The sequence below is a fragment of the Cryptomeria japonica genome, chromosome 8 (genome assembly GCF_030272615.1).
Source record: "Cryptomeria japonica chromosome 8, Sugi_1.0, whole genome shotgun sequence".
Lineage (NCBI taxonomy): Eukaryota > Viridiplantae > Streptophyta > Pinopsida > Cupressales > Cupressaceae > Cryptomeria > Cryptomeria japonica.
Genome location: NC_081412.1, coordinates 717957788 through 717979536, shown reverse-complemented (window position 1 = coordinate 717979536; position 21749 = coordinate 717957788). Strand labels below are relative to the sequence as shown.

Sequence of the window (21749 nt, the reverse complement as noted above, 5' to 3'; positions counted from 1 at the left end):
CCTCTCTACTTCTAAATCATACTTGCAATGGAGTCTCCTTTGCATCTATCAAATGCTGATAAAAAACCAATTTTACATTAGCTTTTGAGGGGTCAAACGAATTCATTTAGAAGTTTTATTTTCTTGAGGATTTAGTCCTTATTATAAGCTTTCCAAATAGTATAATTTTTAATATATTTAATTTTATTAATATATTTTTATTTTATTTTTTATGAATGTAGGTTTTTCACCGAACATGAACTTCTTTGTTCAATGCATTGGGAAAAATAGCAAACTAATTCAAAAAAAATCTGAAAAATATCTATGCCCTAGGTATTGATGTCTTCTTTCTAACAAAAAAAATAAAACTTAATTTTGATATATATAGAGCAAGTTATGTGTTCAAACGTACACCTATATCTAAATTATAATTAGTCGAACTTCAAAACTTAATAAAATAAAAAATATTCAACATATCACTATCAAACCAACTGCATGCCCTGGGTATTGATGTTACAAACCAAAATTTAAAAGAGATAAGTTTTTATCATTTATAGAAAAAAATTTATACGTTTCGGGATGCACATCACTCTTAAAAAATGTTGTTTCTTGTAAAAAACTACTTTTGAGGGAGATGGAAAAATCAATAAAATTTTATTCAAAAAAATTTGAAAAAAATATATTTAGAATCTACAAAAAGGATGTTACAAATCACTAGTTTACATCATCTTCAAATTCTTAACGATTTAAAAGTTATAGGTGTCGGAAAGTGAAGGTTTTTTGCAAAATGTTCATCTAAGTGTCAAAGTTGGTCAAAAAGTGGGAACCAGTATTGTGAGTTCACCCTAGTACACAAATTTTGACCACAAAATAGCCATCCTCAAAAACAGAATGCAACAATAAAAACTTGTCAAAACAATCCCCAATTTTCCTTAAGATATTAGACTCAACAAATTTAGAGGGAAATAGAGAGAGTTTAAACAAGGAAGGGACCTGTTTGGTGGAAACCCAAGAGGGCTCGAAGAAGGGCTTCCAAATTTCTACAAAAACCAATTTTTTACCCAACCAAAAAAATGGAACTTCTAAAGCCTTGTCCCTAGATTCAAAAAATTCAAACACAATAATGAAAGAACTTGCAAACAAGACTGGAAAGTACAAGGTACCATACCAGTGTGAATGGATCTTACACTGTATCTTTGAAAGAGGAATGGTGTCACCCCAAACCTAAATAATGACCGCCAGTGCCTGAAGATCACAAGCCTTCTTTCCCAAAGTAAAATCAGAGACATCAATCAAGGGTACTGGAAGCCATACAAATTGCGGCTTCAAAGACATCTTAGAATTCGGTAGAGGGCGAACGGCTTCCCTTGAAATTTCCTTCGGTGAAGAAACACCTGACATCTGCTTTGCCCTAGGCTCCTTATTTACCATCCCATGTCATGCCTTATTTTCAACTTGGGAAGCCCTAATATTTGCAGCCCCTAAGCCATATCACTGAACACCAAGAGCCTTGGTCCCCATCTTTTGGCCCCGACCCCATTTTGAGGAAAAAACCCCAGAAAATAAACAAAGGATGGGAAAGAATAGAAATATCACCTGAATTTTTTAACCCAAGGAAAACCCTCATTACCAACGCAAGAACCATGGTGAGGAAGACCAGAGGAAGCCTTTTGCCGAATGGCCATATCCACCCATTGCCTGCCCCAAAAAACCCTTTGAGGAACATGGTGTGTGTTGATGCCAAATGGATCCTCAAGTGGAAGCAGATCAGCTACCGCTTCATCACCCCAATCAAACTTTGAAACATTCTCCTGCAAGGTGAACATTTTCTCCAAAGCCCTAGAAAAACCCAAAAAATTTATGGTTTGAACCAAGGATGTAAGCACTACAGGGAAGAATCCCCAATATTTCTCCAAGGTTCTCCCTAAGGTAAATCATGATCCATTGTTGACATGGTAGAGATGAACCCATGGGGTTTGAACCTAGGTTGTAGACACTACAGGCAAGAAGCCCCGCCATTTCACCAAAGGGTCATCCCCTAAAATTAATGGTTTGAACCAAGAATGTACGCACTACAGGCAAGAAGCCCCACTATTTCTCCAAGGTTCTCCCCAAGGTAAAGAATGCTCCATTGTTGACATGGTAGAGATGAACTCGTGGGGTTTTAACCTAGGTTGTAGGCACTACAAGAAATAGAATTTTGAAATTTATGCCTACACTAATTTCCATTTAAAATAATAATTAATTTTATTATAGGTGTTTCCAATGGCTTATTATTTGTTTATAAATTTTATATAGTAATTTTTATTTAAAAATAAGAAATAAGATTCAATTTTTTTTTCTTTTTCATAATTTTTTTCTTTAAATTGGAAAAATACATTAATATAACAATTTACAAAAAAAAATACAAACTAGCAACAATTTGCTCATGAAAAACACAACAGTAGACAACAAGAGGAATAAAGGAAAATAAAATGTGCAACCATAATATTTTGTTTAAAAATTTAATGTTTAAATAGGTTTCGTTTAATTTATTCAAAGATATAGTGTTAAATAAATTTGTAAAAGTCTGATTTAATTTCAAAATAGGAATTATTTGTTTGTGAATAAAAAATTTGAAGTAGATAGTGAATAAGTATTAATGTTTTGACAAATATCAATTAAATCAATGTCAAATATAATTATAGAAAATAAAGTTTTTTCCCAATCTACAAGGTTATATTGTAGGGTAATTTGAATAATATATTTGTCATATTATAGTAAATGTTTTTTTAAAATTTCATTAGTTTTTCGTGATACCACATAAAGTAATGTGAAGAGGAAGTATGGCTAAAGAGACTTAGACTTAACAAGATAGAGACATAGGGAGAGATGGAAGAAGAAATATAGAGAGAGGAAGATAGAGGTAGAGATGAAGATATAAGGAGAGAGGAAGGATGAAAGAAATAGGTAAAGAAGAGAGAGAGAGAGAGAGAGAGAGAGAGAGAGAGAGAGAGAGAGAGAGAGAGAGAGAGAGAGAGAGAGAGAGAGAGAGAGAGAGAGAGAGAGAGAGAGAGAGAGAGAGTAATAAGGGGAGAGAGGGAGAGTTATAGATAGAAAGAGAGATAAAGGGATACAAAGGAGAGATAACTAGAACTTATTTATTCTTATAATTAAAAGTTGACTGCCTAACATTTATTATATAAATAAAAATTATAAACATTAATATCAAAATTCATTAATGTCAATAGAGTATTTCTTCTATCAAATGTAAATTTGGTTGTATATATAATTTTCTTCATGTGCATCACCAATTGTTTCATGGCTTTTGTCAATATGTGAGTTTACAATTTTGATTGCCTAACCTAATAGAAAAATATTTAATTAAAATATTTAAATTAATTATTCATTAGGACTACAATCATAATATCATTGATTAAATTATTTATAGATATTTTATAATTATTTTATAAATAGATAGATAGATAGATAGTTTTAATACTAATTCAAACTTATTTTTAACTTTAATTTACAAAATTAAATCTGGCTTACATTAATTAAAAATAAATAAATTGATTATACTTATGATTCTAAGATGATTAAAAAATTGTATAATTATAATTATAAGTTAATCTACGCAATTGAAATTTTAGTAATAAAATATTATTATAAACTTAATTTTTAAACTAATTATTAATTATTATAATTTTAAGATTATATTATTTAATTATATTTCTATAATATTAATTTTAGCACACCATTAATTAATATAATATTAAACTTAATCTTATATTGATTTTTTGAATATAATATTATTTTAAAATTATAATTAAATTTATTATTTTTAATTAAAAATAATTAGAATAGAAAACATAATTCTAACATATTTTATTTTAAATTTTTTTATAAATATTTATTTAAATATAATTCTAATTATATAAAAATAATCGTTAAATATATAATAAGAATTTATATACAAAAACTAATAATTCACTCCTTGCTCACCCAAGCCCCAAATTAATAATTTAAAGAAACCATAGAAAAAACTAAAATCTCATTAATAAATTTCACATTTATCAATAGCCATCCATTTTTTAGTATTTTTGGACAATAATTAGCCCATTTGTGCACCATTATTGGTACCCATAGACCATGACTACTTGGCATGTAAGTATAGACAATTTTAAGTGCACGGTTATTAGGGCATCTTTAAGCAGGTATTGAGTGACACTTTGAAATATGTACTTTGTGACCCTTGTGCATATTAAAAATCACACAATATGCATCATTACTGCCCAAAAGCTAGAATAATAACTAAAAGTAATTAAGTTATATGTGGAGACAACAAAAAATCATCAAAATCTAATGTGTCATTTAGAATCTATGGGTGTATGAAGTGAGCTATAATAGCTACTGGTATGCTTTCCCTACATAGATTCTTAGAGACCAATATTAGATTTCCAAAGCACAAAAAAATATGTACAAATGCACTGTTGTACATTTGGGTTTATCTTTCGAATCTAGAATGGCCAATAGCCTTTAGCATCCACTTATAATCTACATTTTTATTACATATTGGATCCTCTATACTGAAAATTTGCATCTTCCCAAGTATTAAGTCACTCTAAAAAAATTGTAGTATTAATGTAAATTTATAAATTTTAGTATTGATGTATAATTATAATTTTTCTTATTCGGTTTGTATTATTAAACCTTGTCTTGGGAAATGATAATAATGCAATCATTATTTTTTGTTGAAATTAATCTATTTTTTGTTTGGAGGCAAAGTGTGAAAACATACATCTTTATATTAAACTATACTTATAAGAAATATGTAATATGAAAAAAAGCAAGAGCTAACATAGAGAGAAACACTCAGTCTGTAAAATTCTAAACAAACAAAGAGTATAATGATCAAACTCTTGAATGATGGTATGATGAAAGAATAAGTATCATGTAGGATACTGAGAGAGGTAGTGAATTAATATATTGAAAAACTAATATAGAGTTCCCAAACTCAAATTCAATCTCACAAAGTAAACTTTTCTCAATCAAAATCAATAATCATAAGAATACTTGACATAACCGGTTTGACTATTATGGCAACTTAACAGTAAAACAACTTCAACCTTTATGTAAATCAACAATGCATAAACATAACTCAACATAGTCATCCTTCAATGCTTCATTAGAAATTAATCTAATCAACATGTAACATCACATCCACAAAAGAATTCACCATTTGACACAAATGTTTATACGTGGAAAGCCCAAATAGGTAAAAACCACAGTGAGATGGGACTCACAAAGATGGCTATCTTAACTCTTCTGAAGTTCACCCTGTTTGGAGCCAAAGCCTATTAGATATTTACAATAAGTCTTGTTAAGAACTAATTCCTGTTTAGGAATCACTTGGTTAAGGGATTTATAAATATGCCTTGATGAAAAAGCACAATAACCTATTAGGAGTAACCTTGTTGGAGGATTTAAGAATCCAAGCTAATGGACCACCTTGTTAGAGGATTTAATGAGTAACCAAGCTTGTTAGAGCTTACCCAGTTAGGGGATTTCACTTCTGCTATAATTGTTAGAAAATAACAGTTTTTGTTGATCTCTCTAAATAGCACTACACTTGCTTGATCAAATCCTTATTAAGCTTCAATCCGTCTTTACTCAAAGTACAAATCCATCCACCGGTTAGGCAGCTACACACTCACAAGTTTCTACCAATCTTGTCAACTTTGCCAACACTTTTACAAACAACTTCATCTACCTTAAATACACAAACAATTAGGTTGGTAACAGAAGAAAAAACCTAATTCTCATCATCGAGATTACAAAGAAGTCGGTACAATCTTGACCGTTAGAAATCATAACAATCTCTTCACATTCTTGAAGAAAATTCCAACCGCTCCATGATCACCACTCCATTGGACTTTGTAACTCATCACGCGTTGTGCATTATATGCAATCCACTTTGCTTCTTTCCAAGAAATCAAACAAACACGCTAAATTGATCTGAACTTATCCTTATACAATGATCACACGTGTCTCCATCATTTCTGCTCAACAAGTAATAAACCAACAAACTTGATCAGTTAGGGTTTATCAACAGGTTAGGGTTTATCGGTTACATTACATAGATATGTTTAACCCTTCATACCGGTTCACCAGATTTACTCACAAACTTTACATATCGGTTACAACATTTTACAAAAATCTTCTTACTCTCTTCTTATCGGTTTACAAGACAAAACCAATAAGAACAATAACATCAGCAATATGATGAATATCATTACACCAATTCAATTGACATCAATGACAACATATCATTAATGCAATCTATATGCAAAATGCCAATAATCTCCCCCTTTGGCATTGATGGCAATACAAATTCATTGCCTTGATTGCTGCTATGATTGGTGAATAGGAATCCTGCTTTACATTACCAAGTAAATTCATTGTTCTCTGTCGGTCTTCAGTCTGTCACTGGTTCTTCTCCCTTTCAATTACATAATACTTCTCCCCCTTTGATAGCAATGCCAAAGTGAAATTAATTTTGCTCTCATGACTATGCAACAACATCATATTGCAACTAGATGCTCCCCCTGTGGAAAACATCCACTTCTTCATCAATCCATGTAAGATTCTATAAGAAATTCAGGGACTGATGTAGTCAGCATCAGCTCAACTAACTTCATGAAGAGGTACAAACCCCAACTGACTTCTAAGATACTCAAAAGTGGTCTTTGGTAGAGGTTTGGTATAGATATCTACAAGATGCTCCATAGTAGAAACATGCTCCAAGATAACATCTTTACATTGAAATTTTTCTCTCAAGAAGTGATACTTAAACTCAATATTCTTAGTCATTGCGTGCAAAACAGGATATTTTGAAATGTTTATTGCGCTTGTATTATCACATAGAATCTTTATAGGTTCTGATATTTTCATCTTAAAACCTTCCAAAATGTGTCTCATCCACATAGCTTGTGCGCAATTTATATATGCTGCTACAGATTGTGAAGTACAACTCTTCTTTTTGCTACTCCAAGAAACTAACCTTCCTCCAAGAAAGAAAGCTCCACCTGTAGTACTTTTCCAGTCATCAATATTTCCCACCCAGACAGCATCTATATACACTTTCAAATAAAAATTTCCACCATATGGATACCATAACGCATAGTCAATAGTACCTTTCAAATATCTGAAAATTCTCTTAGTTGCCATTATATGTGCTTCATTTGGATTTTTCCAAAATATAGAAACAATACCAACTGCATGGGCAATATCCGGTCGACTGTGAACAACATAGTGTAATTTGCCAATCATTGATTTGTATTCCTTTTCATCAATTTACAACCTGTAACCATTGGGGTTCCAACTGGTTTACAATCACTCATACCAAAAGTTTTCAAAACCTCTTTCACATATTTGGATTGAGTAATGAAAATGTCATTCTTCATCTGTTGTATCTGTAAGCCTATGAAATTTTTTATTTCCCCTACTAATGCCATCTCAAATTCATTTTTCATTTCATCAACAAAACAATTACTCATGCCATCATTACCTCCAAATATAATGTCATCAACAAATTATTCACTAACCAGTATATCATCTCCTTTAGACTTGAGATAAATGTTGTTATCATCATTGGTTCTAGCAAATCCTATCTTCATCAGATGAGTATGAAGTCATTCATACCATGCTCTGGGTGTCTGATTCAATTCATACAAAGCTTTATGCAATTTTCATACCATATCTTCCTTATCTATCAATGCATAACCATCAGGTTGCTATATATAAACTTCTTATTCTAATATCCCAATCAAAAATGTAGACTTGACATCCATCTGGTATACCTTGAAATTTTTATGTGCTGCAAATGCATGTAATGTTCTAACACCTTCCAGTCTTGCTACTGGTACAAAATTTTCTCCATGGTCTTCTCCTTCTTCCTGTGCATACCCCCTGCAGACTAATCTTGCCTTATTCTGAACTACAACACCATCTTCATTTAACTTGTTTCTAAATACCCATTTAGTACCTATAACATTCTTGTTTACTGGTCGAGGTACTAAGGTCCAAGTGTTGTTCTTCTCAATTTGATCTAACTCCTCCTCCATAGCTTTCATCCAATGATCATCACCAAATGCCTCTTTATCACTTCTAGGTTCAAAAGTGGATATCATGCAAGAGTTCTATTTTAATCTCCTTCTAGTTTGTACTCCAACATCCTTATCCCCAATTATCAGTTCAGGACTATGATTCAGTCTCACATACCTAGGTACGACATGATCATTCCCTTCAGGTTTAGCTTCATCATTGTCATCTTCTTCTGAATTTATTTGTTTCGGTTGAACAAGTACATCAGGATTTTCTTTATCGGTTTCTTTCTTAAAAGTTTCAGGTTCAAAAAGCAAAATACAAGGATCTTCATCCTTTTTGTCTGAACTTGTTCCTTCAGCAACTTTAGGAAATTCGTCTACACGAACATTAGCACTCTCAACAATTATTTGTGTTTGGTTGTTGAAGCATTTATAGGCCTTACTCTTGGTGGAATAGCCAAGAAATATGCCTTCATCACTCTTAGCTTCAAACTTTCTTATATAACCACCTCTTTTAATAAAACATTTGCTTCCAAACATTTTAAAATAGCTAGCATCAAGTGATCTCCCATACCTGTATTCATAAGGGGTTTTGTCCTTACCTTTTTTCATCAGAACCCGGTTCATTGTGTAGACTATTGTACTTACAGCTTCTCTCCAAAATGTTCTTGCCACATCTCCTTGTATCAACATTGTCCTAGTCGCTTCATCTATTGTCCTATTGTTTCTTTTTGCTATGTCATTCTGCTGTGGTGTCCTAGGTGCAGAAAGTTGTCGCTTCATACCATTATCATCACAGTACTTAGTGAATTCATCAAAAGTAAATTCACCGCCTAGATCTGTTTTGAGACATTTAATAATCTTTCCACTCTCTTTCTCAGCTAAGGCTTTGAATGCCTTGAATTTACCAAAAGCTTCATTTTTGTCCTTCAAGAATGTGACCCAAATCATCATTGAATAGTCACCAGTGAAGATCATAAAGTATCTATCACCTTGAATGCTTCTTGTTCTTATTCGTCCACATAGATCAGTATGAACCAAATCTAACAAGTGTTTCACTGAGAAGGACTTGCTCTTGAAAGTTGAGGAGGTCATCTTTCCTAATTGACATTCTTTACAAAGAGCATTAACCAGTTTGTCTAGCTGAGGCAAACCTCTTACAGTCTTAGATTTTCTTACTTTAATACTATTGTCAAAATTAATATGACAAAATCACCTATACCAAAGCCAGCTGTCATCCATCTTTGCAATCAAATAGTTGCTAACTTTAGGATTGAGATTAAATAGATTACCTCTGGTTGGTTTACCGGTTGCAATCAATTCACCTTTGTTGTCAAAGATTTTTCATATACCATTTCTAAACTCTAGTGGGTATCCTTTGTTACTAAGTTGTGCAACACTCAGAATATTGTGCTTTAGTCCTTCAATCCAGTAGACATCGTCAACACTGATTTTCCCATTAAGAAAAATAACTCTTTTACCTTTAACCATATAGGGTGAGTCATTGCCAAATCTGACAATGTCGCCATCAAATTCTTTCAGGGAAAGAAATTTTCTTCGATCACCAGTCATGTGATGTGAACAACCACTATCAATGATCCAATCATCAGAGTTATCCATCCTGGATACTAGTGCCTTCTAATCTGATAATTCTTCCTTAATAGATACAAACACAATATCTTCACTAGCACCATCATCAAATTCATCATCAGCAATACCACTGTCAATAGCTACAAGACAATCTCTCTTGGCTTTACCCTTATACTTCTTAAATTTGTCTCTTTTGTACTCATTTTCACCATTAGGGCAATTAGCTTCTACATGACCAATTTTGTTGCATGTAAAATATTTTAAAGGTAACTTACCTTTATATTTACTGGTGCCTCTAGGAAGTTTTTTTGCCAACAATGCTTCAAGTTCCACTAAGTTGTCTTCATCATCAGCATCTCTGTTGGATCTAGATTCATAGATATGGCTAGCATCTTTACTTATTCTCACAGATGGGTTAGAAATAGAGGCTCTAAATGTAGATTTGATCTTTGTACACTACCATCATAGCCATTTAGTTCAAAATAAGTAAGTTTGTCAATGATAGAGTCAAGAGATACCATAGATTTGTCAATGGACTTCAGCTCCTGAATAGCTGCAACTCGGATAGCATAGATTGGTAACAGGGTTCTCAGTACCTTACGGATCATTGTGTCATCTTCCACTTTCCCTCCTGCACTCTTAACCTATCCTACTATCTCTTTTATCCTTTGACCATACTGCTAGATATTCTACCCTTCAGACATTCTCATATCATCAAACTTTCCTTTTAGACTCTCTTCTTTAGCAATCTTTACATGCTCATCACTGCTATAGATATCTTCTAGTTTCTTCCATACTTCATATGCAGTTTAAAGACCATGAACATCTACATATTTAGCATCAGACATGGAATTGATAATAGCCTCTAATGCTTGATGATTTTCTTGTTGTTCTTTCTTCTGATCATCAGTTAGGATTCCAATAGGTGTGTTATACTTAGTTTCTACATGATCCCAATATTGGCTACCAAGACCCTTGATGTAAAATTTTATTTTGTCTCTCCATATTCTATAGTTATCTTTGTTGAACTTCAGACCTTCTTTCTTCATCATGGTCTACAAGATCTTTTTCTCAAGCTGTTAGGATTTTAGATAAAGAGGACCTGAAATGCTTTGATACCAATTGATGGTATGATGAAAGAATAAGTATCCGATAGAATACTGAGAGGGGGGTGTGAATCAGTATATTGAAAAACTGATACAGAGTTCCTGAACTCAAATTCAATCTCACAAAGTAAACTTTTATGAATCAAAATCAATAATCATAAGAATACTTGACATTAACCGGTTTGACTACTATAGAAACTTAACAGTAAAACAACTTCAACCTTTATGTAAATCAACAATGCTTAAACATAACTCAACATAGTCATCCTTCAATGCTTCATCAGAAATTAATCTAATCAACATGTAACATCACATCCACAAAATAATTCACCATTTGACACAAATGTTTATTATGTGGAAAACCCAAATAGGTAAAAACCATGGTGAGATGGGACTCAAAAAGATAGCTATCTTAACTCTTCTTAAGTTTTCCCTATTGGGAATCAAATCCTATTAGAGCTTTACAATAAGTCATGTTAAGAACTAATTCTTGTTTACGAATCACCCGGTTAAGGGATTTACAAATATACCTTGATGAAAAAACACAATACCCTATAAGGAGTAACCTCGCTAGAGGATTTAAGAATCCAAGATAATGGACCACCTTGTTAGAGGATTTAATGAGTAACCAAGCTTGTTAGAGCTTACCCGGTTAGGGGATTTCACTTCTGTTGTAATTGTTAGAAAATAATAGTTTTTGTTGATATGTCTGAATAGCACTACACTTGCTTGATCGGATCCTTCTTAAGCTTCAATTTGTCTTTACTCAAAGTATAGATCCATCCACCGGTTAGGCAAATGCACACTCACAAGTCTCTACCAATCTTGTCAACTTTGCCAACACTTTTACAAACAACTACATCGACCTTAAATACACAAACAATTACGTCGATAACACAAGAAAAAACCTAATTCTCATCATTGAGATTACAAACAAGTCGGTACAATCTTGACCGTTAGAAATCATAACAATCTCTTCACATTCTTCAAGAAAATTCCAACCGCTCCATGATCACCACTACATTGGACTTTGTAACTCATCACGTGGTGTGCATTAGATGCAATCCGCTTTGCTTATTTCTAAGAAATTAAACAAACACGCTAAATTGATTTGAATTTATCCTTATACAATGATCACACTTGTCTCCATCATTTCCGCTTAACAGGTAATAAACCAAAAAACTTGATCGGTTAGGGTTTATCAACAGGTTAGGGTTTACCAGTTACTTTACATAGATATGTTTAACCCTTCATACCAGTTCACTGGTTTTACTCACAAACTTTACATACCGATTACAACATTTTACGAATCTCTTCTTACTCTCTTCTTACTGGTTTACAAGACAAAGGCAATAACAACAATAACATCAACAATATCATGAATATCATTATACCGGTTCAATTGACATCAATGACAACATATCATTAATGTAATCTATATGCAAAATGCCAACAATCTGAAAATGCCAACATTTTAAATCCAACATAAACATCTACACAATCCAAAAAAACACATTGAAGCAAGATCAAAGAGCGGTATAAAGTATACATTAGACCACTAGAACTAAGGGACTATATGAACAATTAAACTATTAACAACCCCAAATCATAAAGCGTATATGAGTAGCTCATGAACTAGCATCCCCTCATACAAAACAAAGGGAATATATACAATAACAAAAAACTATAAGAGTCGTGTGACATGAATTTGTAAAAGAGAGGAGAAGAAAGCCGCACCTTATAAGTTGAATATACAAAAAGAGACAACTTTAAAGGTCTTAGGGTGATTTTCATATGTCACCTCAATCTCTATATTCTCATCCTAAGGAACCTTGCCCCCAAATTTGTAGCCCACATAGTAGCCATTTGGAATGTCTCTCACAAACTCCATGGCAAGGAATTTCTCAACCCTTTGATGGTGCAATTAATGAAAGACCAAATGATGGAGTGAATAGAACGAATATAAGAACTAGTTTACCACAAAAGAAAAAATGATCTCCGCGAAAAGCACTAGATCATTCTAAAAAATCTTACAATTGTTAGATTCTATCCCTATTTTCATCACATTGCAGAGGCTAGCATACTAGGGTTTCTTTTTTAGATACTTGGTGAAAATACCTCCTACCCATCTCGTGCCATCAAATAAATCATATTTTTGATAGCCTTTCTAAATGATAGAACCTAAAATTTTGAGGCAAATCAAAAGCATTGGAAAGGAACACAGAAACAACCTAAGCAGGCTAAAGGCTACAAGGTGCTCTAGGATTAATCACCTCCTGATTGATAAATTTATTATCACCCTCTAAATGTTAAGATTATCTCATTTAAAAATACGTTTGAGACTTGTTCTGTGGTGTAAGATCCAGAAGTGGAGAGTTCCTAGCTGGTGAAAGAGAGAGAAATTCTTTGATTCAATGGCTTAAACTTGCTTGTCATATGTAGCTAGACACAAAGAGGATAGTGTGAGGAAATGAAAGGTGGAAAGAAAATGATTAAATGCACTACCTCAAATCCAACAACCAAGGTTCAAAAGTTGACAACCTTATATTTATTATATAAATAAAAATTATAAACATTAATTATATCAAACTTCATTAATGCCAATAGAGCGTTTCTTTTGTCACATGTAAATTTGGTTGTAAATATAATTTTCTTCATGTGCATCACCACTTGTTTCATTCCTTTTATCAATATGTGAGTTTACAATTATAATTGCCTAACCTAATGAAAAATTATTTTATAAAAACATTTAAAATAATTATTCATTAAGATTATAATTGATTAAATTATTTATAGATATTTTACAATTATTTTGAATTTTGAAATAACAATTGATAACTTAGAAAAATATTTAGTATATGTTTGAACATGAAATTAAATAATTATATTCTAATTCGAACTTATTTTTAACTCTAATTTACAAAATTAAATCTGGCTTATATTAATTAAAAAAATTAATTAATTATACTAATGATTCTAAGTTGATTAAAAAATTATATAATTGTAATTATAAGTTAATCAACATAATTGAAATTCTAATAATAAAATATTATTATAAACTTAATGTTTAAATTAATTCTTAATTATGAATATTTTAAGAATATACTATTATAATTATATTTCTTTAATATTAATTTTAACACACCATTAAATTAATTATAAATATAATATTAAACTTAATCTTATATTGATTCTCAAATATAATGTTATTTTAAACTTACAAATAAATTTATTAATTTTAATTAAAAATAATTACAATAACAAACACAATCCTAACATATTTTATTTTAATATTTTTATAAATATTTAATTAAATATAATTCTAATTATATAAAAATAATTATTAAATATATAATAAGAATTTATAAACTAAAACTAAATTCTAACATAATTCTAACTCGTAAGACTTTTCCCTTTCAAATGTGTAGTAATGAAACAGAACTAAGGTTCCAAAGCCTTTATTTGACTTAAACGAAAATGAATTCATTCTATCGGGGGGCATTTGTGGGGCGACAGGTTTCGAAAACCCCAGAAAACAAGCAAATGAAGAGACGGGGAGAAGAGGATTGGTCAAATGACCATTAGATTTCACACAGTTAACAACTTCAAGTTATATATTACACATAAATGTAAATAAAATAAATAATAAATTGTATGATCCTTTAAAACTATAATATATTTTTATTAATTGATTTCATCAAAAGAAATAAATTTCACAATGTCAAATTGCGAAATGAAGGGAAACAAAATTTCAAGACCAAATCAATTCCCTTGAAATATCTCTCCCCATTCTTTTTTTAATACAATAAATATTACAATTACTGAAAAACCTGTTCCATATGACAATCCAAGTCCAATCCCATACCATATGATTTCCTTACTTTGTTCTTCTTCGTGAGTAGATATCGAAACAGGAGGAGGAGCTGGAGCAAATTCTGGCCAAAAACATTTCTTTCGAAGTGGACATCCCCACAAATCTGGATTCCTTAAATATGATGATTCGGTAAATGTTGTCATATATCCTCCTTGTGGTATGCTACCTGAAAGCTGATTATTGGAAAAGTTGAGAGCTCCTAAATAATTCAATGAACCAAGATCTGAAGGTATTTGTCCAGAAAAATTATTTGTAGAAAGATCTAATGATTCTAGCCAGCTCATTTGTACAATAATATCTGGAATCATACCACTGAAATTATTCATAGAAAGGTTGAGCAACTTCAACCCCTTCAACTTTCCCAGATCAGAAGGAACCTCCCCACTCAATTGATTGTCTGAAAGATCTATTGATGCCATGTCAGGGAAAATATAGATGTAATCCTCATCTCTGCCTTTTGAATTCATATTCAATCCATTCTCATACATGTAATTGGAATCTATATGTAGATCTATTTGAACCATACTGAGTTCCTGGTGCGGTTCTAACATTGCTTGTAAACTGAAAATGCTGCGTGGTATAAGACCTGATAGACGATTTGAAGAAAGATCCAAGATTTGAAGGTGTTTGAGCTGCCCGATTTCTGCAGGAATGCTACCTTCAAAATTATTCTTCCTCATTGCTAACACTTTCAACTCTGTCAGTTTTCCTATTACCTTTGGAATCTTGCCTGACAAAAAGTTCTGCCCCACATCCAGAAAATTTAATTCTATGCAGTTTGATATAGAAGGAGGGAGTGATCCAGTCAGGCGGTTATTCTTTACAACTAGCGACAGCAGACGATTTTCCTCACACAGCCCGTGCGGAATCCTTCCCTCAAACTTATTATCCCCCAAATTCAGAATTCGAAGCCAGATACAATTTCCTAAGCTTTGAGGGATGGTTCCACTTAAAGAGTTATTTGCCAAATTTAGAATCATTAATGGAGAGGTGTCCTGAAAGCCTTGAAAAAAATTTCCCCTCAGAAAATTGTCATTGAGCAGCAATACTTTCATATAAGGGGGCCAATTTGACGGTATTTGACCCGATAATGCATTCCTAGACACATCCAAGAATGACAACATATTCCAAGCTGAACTATTTAGCAGAAGGGGGCCTTGCAGATGGTTTGCTGAGAGGTTGAGCATGCCAAAACCCATTTCCCCTAGCCCAGGGGGAATTTCTCCAACAAGATTGCAGTCACCTAATACTAAATCTGAAAGTGAGAACTGAGTCGAGATCCACGAAGGGATTTGACCATTTATTTTACATGATGTCATATGTAAGGTCGATAACTGGAACGAGGGAATCCAAGTGGTGCTGATATTAAGTACACAATTGGACAGGCTTAGAGAATTTAATTTGCTAATGGAGTGAAAGAAAGACTCTGAAATTATCTGATGGCCGTTTAATGTGAGAGAGAGCTCCCAAAGAGAAGAGGGTAGAGCTGAAGAAGCAATACTCAGGTCGAATTTATTCCTCTCCGCATGGAGTCTAGTAAGGGATGAAAGCCTTGAAAATGAAAGGGGAAAAGTTCCATTTAGCTGGTTGTAAGACAGATCAATCTCTTCCAGTGAAGAGAGGCCACCCAAGGAATCTGGGATACAACCACTTAAACAATTGTTAGAAACATCAAAAAATCTTAGTGAGGAGATCTTGCCTAATGAATATGGAATATCACCACTCAAGTGATTGTCTGGAAGATAGAGCCCAGTTAGAGAAGTGAGATTAGAGAGAGAAGAGGGAATGCTTCCTATGAGTTCGTTATCTCTAAGATATAGCCAATTTAGAGAAGAGAGAGTACCGAAACAAGATGGTAAGCTTCCGTTTAGCTGGTTGGAATCAAGATAAACGTAAGTAAGACTACTGATCATACACAAAGAAATAAGGGAACTTTCATCTCCCAAGAAGTTTGAACTTAAAGAAAGGCTAACAAGAGAAGACATGTTTGCAAAGGACAACGGAATGCTCCCGCTCAACGCATTATTGTTTAAATACAGATCTGTGAGAAAAGACAGGTTTCCCAAGCAGCGAGGAATAATACCTGATATTCCGTTGTGAGAGAGGTCTATAGTTTCAACAAAAGTGAGGTTGCACAAGCTGTCAAATACGATGGCTCCTTCAACTAAGGGCTGAAAACCAATTTCAAAACCGCCCGGAACAACAGGCTCATATTGGCCACTAATATCAACACCGACTACATGATTGGTGGTGTTGTTGCAGGTTATGCCCTGCCAGAGACAGCAATCTGCTCCCTCCTCCCATGATGCCAGGCTTATATAGGAATAAGAAGAAGAGTAATTTAAGTCGGCTTTTAGGCGGAGAAGAGCTTCCCGTTCCCTCTCGATGCATCCGCAGCAGAGGCAGAGAAGAAACAGGAAAATAACAGTAAACAAAGCCAACTTGGGCGCCATGAGTGTGGATGATTTGGCAGGGTAAGGAGAGGTCGACCAACTATAAAGGAGGAGGGGTTGACTGTGGTCAACAAAGGCGTTGCAGAACAGCTGTGAAGCATAGATGAAGGAGATGTTTGTAAAGAAGGCTACTACCTAAACCTTTCTTAAAAACTTGAGAAGATAATAAAAAAACTTTGGCTATAATAAATAGAGGATAGGCTGATTGAGTAGATAGCAATGTTTATTTGGAATAGATAGGAATATGCAATCTGAATTCTATAGGAATTTGGTGAAGTGTTGTAATGGACTAGAACTACCAATTGCATCTTGGTGTGCAATGGGCATGCCGAATAAGCATAGAAGGATAATTGTAGTAAATTTTTATTTTTTTATTTTTTATTTTTGCATACATTTGTGTAGTAGCTTCAAATCAATTATGCATCCACTTACAATGATCTAAACACAATTGAAAAAATCCTTGAATTAGGAATATAATCAAGTTCAATTACCAATAAGATCATGTTATGTTTACAAAAAGGAGAGAGGAGGAATGAGGGAGAGATAGAGGGGTAAAGAGGGATATAGAGAGAATGAGAGGGAGAGATAAAGAGAGAGATATGACAAAGAGACATAGAGGTGGAAGAGATAAGTATAATGAGAAGGAGAAAGAGGGAGAGATGGAAAGAGATGTTCATCATAATAGGAAGTGATATAAAGAGAGGAGTAGAGAGAGGAAGAATATAGGGGTAGAGGGATATGGAGAACTAGAGAGGCAAAAATAGGTAGGTATAGAGGTATAGGAAGAGGGAGAGAGGGAGACATCTAGAAATAGAGCCGTAGAGAGAGAGAGAGAGAGAGATAGAGGGAGAGGTAAGGTAGATTGATGTAGGGAGATAGAGAGATATAGAGGGAGACAGAGAGGAGAGATAGATATAGATGATGAGATAGAGTGATAAAGAGACAAAGATGTGAGGAAATACACACACGCACACAGAGGGACACAGAGAGAGAGAGAGAGAGAGAGAGAGAGAGAGAGAGAGAGAGAGAGAGAGAGATGGGCAAAGGAAGAATATAGGGGTAGAGGGATATGGAGAGGCAGAGATAGAGAGGCAAACACATGTAGGTATAGAGGTATAGGAACAGGGGGAGAGGGAGACATCTAGAAATAGAGCCGTAGAGAGAGAGATAGAGGGAGAGGTAAGGTAGATTGATGTAGGGAGATAGAGAGAGATATAGAGGGAGACAGAGAGGAGAGATAGTGTAGACACCTAAAAATGTCTCATTGATCATGTACTAATTGTTCCTCTAATTGATTAAATAATTATTTAATTATTTAATTAAGTTAATTAATCACATTCTTCTAATTTCATATTTCCTCATCAACTCACTAATTATTTCTATTTCCTATTCTTTCATCATTTAATCATTAACCATTTTCTAATGTTGATAAATATTTATTATTTAATTAATTCTGATTAATTCCCCAATTTAAATAATCTTTATTGTTTAAATAAATTCTATTTCCAATTTTTATCTCTAATCAATTAATCATTAACCCTCTTCTAAATATTAATTAAATATTATTACTATCACAAGGATAAAAAAAAATGGCTTTGCAAAAAACTTGGATCCATGAAAAATGGGTTGCAGAAAATCTCGACTACAAATTGGAAAGGAACAAGGCAAAATAAATCTAATGTAATCGCCAAGCACTCTCCTGGGCTAATAGGACAACCCCAAAACATCGCCCACTTCAATAAGGTAGGATCTGCAAACAGATTTGAGGCCTTAAAATCTTGTGCTACGGGGGCAAATACCATCCAGGTTTCTTTGAATCAAAGGTGCAAGGAGGTGGCTAGGGTTCCCAGGGGTCCTCCAATCAGCTTTGAGGCCTCAAAATCTCAAAAAATTAACCATGATCCCACCACGGGAGTCTCTGGCTGGGAAAGGAATCATTGGAATCTTAGAGCAGCTCTTGGTACCCATCACAAGACTAGAATGGGGATGGCCAATAGGTGGCCTCCACAAAAGTCTTCACCTCTAGGTAATTTTGTCGCCACTGGAGTGAATTTGACAAAATTAGGCAAAAAATGGATTAGGGTGGAGCCCTTGGAAAAACCCCATGTGAACCCTCCACGGGTTTACATCCCGAAAAACAAAAGATCGCTATGCAGAGAGGAGCAACAAGAAAAAGTTACTCCAAACGGGACCAAAAAATAATTATTATCAGCAATCAATACACATATAGCCTTTGGGAAGAATATATGAGACGGGGGTTGTTCGGAAAATGGTATCTCCACCTTGGAAATCATCTAGTGGTTGGTTTCGACTACCAAGGGACAAGTAAGTATCACAACCCTAGACGATAATTTTTTGTTTATCCTCTACAATTCATCAGAACTAAAGGAAAATTTACTCAATAATCAAACTTGTTTCTTCAAAGGTTGCTACATTTCCTTTTTTAAATGGAGGCAAAATTTCTCTCCTAAAATGTTTGAGAACTGCTTGATTCCCAGATGGGTTGAATTGTCAAACCTCCTAGTTGAACTTCTTAACGAGCACTGCCTGATTAGAATAGGGGATTCATTGGGTGGTTTTGTAGGTTTTGAAAAAAATTATAAAAACTCTTCTACAGCTAGAATAATGGCTAAACTACAAGTAAAAGACTTAAGCTTGGAACCTATTAAAATAATAACTAACCATTCGATGTATGTGGTAAGACCATATATATATAAGGGCGGGATGGATCAAATTGATGTAATCTTACCCTGCCTAACCCTCCCCAACCCTAAACATCACAATAAAGATCAAAAACAACATCGAAGGAAATGATAAATGCCACCCTGAGCCTAACTAAAAGTGGTGAAGTTAGGGAAATACTTAGGGAGAGAAAAACTGCCAACATATAATCAACAGACATAAATACAAAGAGTAACCTAGAAAAAAATCCACTTCCAAGAGAAACCCCAACCCTAGAATTGGAGGAAGGGGAAATAGATTGCAGCTCTGAGAGCGCATCTGAAATCCCCTCACTAATGGACCAAGACATTCCTATCCCTCGTATGGGTGACCAAACCCTCTTTAAATGGTGCATGGAGGCTCACTCCAGTGAGAAGACAAATGTGGATTGTTTTTTGAAAACAAAATACAACCCAGAAAAGGTTATCCAAACAAAGAACACACATGAAATTTGTGTCTCTGACTCACCACCCATCATGCCCCTATTAATCGATACAGAGGAAACAGAGGTAGAGTATGCCAGGAGGATCACCGAGGAGAATAAAATTATTTTGGAGTATGTGGGAAATGAAACATTTAATGACTTGACTGACTCCTTTATAAATGAAGTAGCGGATGAGGAGTAATTGGCTTATCAGAAAAGAATACTAATGTCAGGTCTACTAGAGGGGAAAATTTCAAAGGCTAAAATTTTAGAAGTCGAAGCCTCTATGGGTAACAGGGAAGAGGAGTTGGGCTTAGCTAAAACACTAAACTTTATTGATTCCCAGGATTGTGCAAAAGAGGTAAAAAGAAGAGGTGGGAAATCAATAGTAGAACTCATTAGTAAAGCGAGCAAGGCTGAGGGCCAAACTACTCTAACTAATCTCTTTCATGCAAGGAGGGGGAAGATCCTTCCCTAGGAGAAATGAAGCTCTTTACATGGAATGTTAGGGGCCTGAATGCCCCTAACAAGCAACATATCTTAAAATGCTCCATAACTAAATTTAACCTAGATATAATTATGATACAAGAAACCAAATTAAGCAAAGATGAGTTAGAAACATTTGACAAAAAATTGGGTATAAGGATTTTGGAAGGCTCCCCAGCCAAGGGGGCTTCAAGAGGGTTAGCAGTAATATGGGATCCCAGGATAGTGGTCTTTAACCTTCTTTATAAGACCCAAAACTGGCTATGTGGCAGGATCAATAATACAAAGAGTAATTTAAACTTTGTCCTAGTCAATATCTATGGACCTATTCAAAATAAAGACAAAAAGAAAATCTAGGATGAGATAGAACAATTCCTTATCTCTATCCTAGATCAATTATGTATCATTGGAGGTGACTTCAATGCCATTATTGACCCATCAGAAAAATGGTGGGGCATTAAAAAATTCAACCAAGCCACCAATGATCTCAGAGATTGAATAATCAACTGCAACCTCATGGAGATTAAAACAGAAATAAACTCGTTTACATGGAATAATAGAAGGAAAGGTTTTTGTAACATTGCAGAAAAGTTGGATAGATTCTTTATAAGAGGAAATCTTGCCAATATTTCAAACACCTTTGAAGCAAAAATCCTTCCTCTCTCTGGTTCTGACCATTTCCCAGTCCATCTTTTCATCTCTAAATCCATCCCTTCCTCTAAAAGCCCTTTTAGATTTGAATCAAAGTGGCTAAGAGATGAAAACATCTAAAATTTAAGAGAAAAATGGTGGATGGAACTTAGAATTATAGGCTCTAAACCCTTCAAATTAATCACTAAATTAAAATCAGTTAAACAAAATCTAATAGCCTACAATAGAAATCAGTTCAAGAACCTCTTTAAGAAAAAAACTAAAATAGAGGTAGCTCTAAAAGAAGTGAATGAAGAGGTCATTAGGTCCAGGATGGATAATAACCTCTACATGAAGGAAAAATCCTTATTAACAAAATATGAGGAAACCTTGGTCAGA

General features: G+C 33.7%; 1 protein-coding gene across 1 annotated transcript; it reads right to left on the bottom strand.

The window, feature by feature from the left end:
- Positions 1-1571: 1571 nt before the first annotated feature.
- On the bottom strand, positions 1572-17089 carry LOC131074209 (receptor-like protein 12). The gene is made up of 2 exons (XM_058010769.2): positions 14628-17089; positions 1572-1818 (listed from the first exon to the last, which is right to left on the bottom strand). The coding sequence occupies exons 1-2, from the start codon at positions 17087-17089 to the stop codon at positions 1572-1574; spliced, it is 2709 nt and encodes a 902-aa protein (XP_057866752.2).
- Positions 17090-21749: the final 4660 nt, after the last annotated feature.

Bases quoted from the DNA above. Each gene is read 5' to 3' on its own strand.
- LOC131074209 (XM_058010769.2), bottom strand. From the start codon at position 17,089: ATGGCGCCCAAGTTGGCTTTGTTTACTGTTATTTTCCTGTTTCTTCTC. The intron at 1,819-14,627 runs GTATGGGATTGG...GGGTTTTTCTAG, and splicing joins CAAAGTAAGGAAATCATATG to GGCTTTGGAGAAAATGTTCA.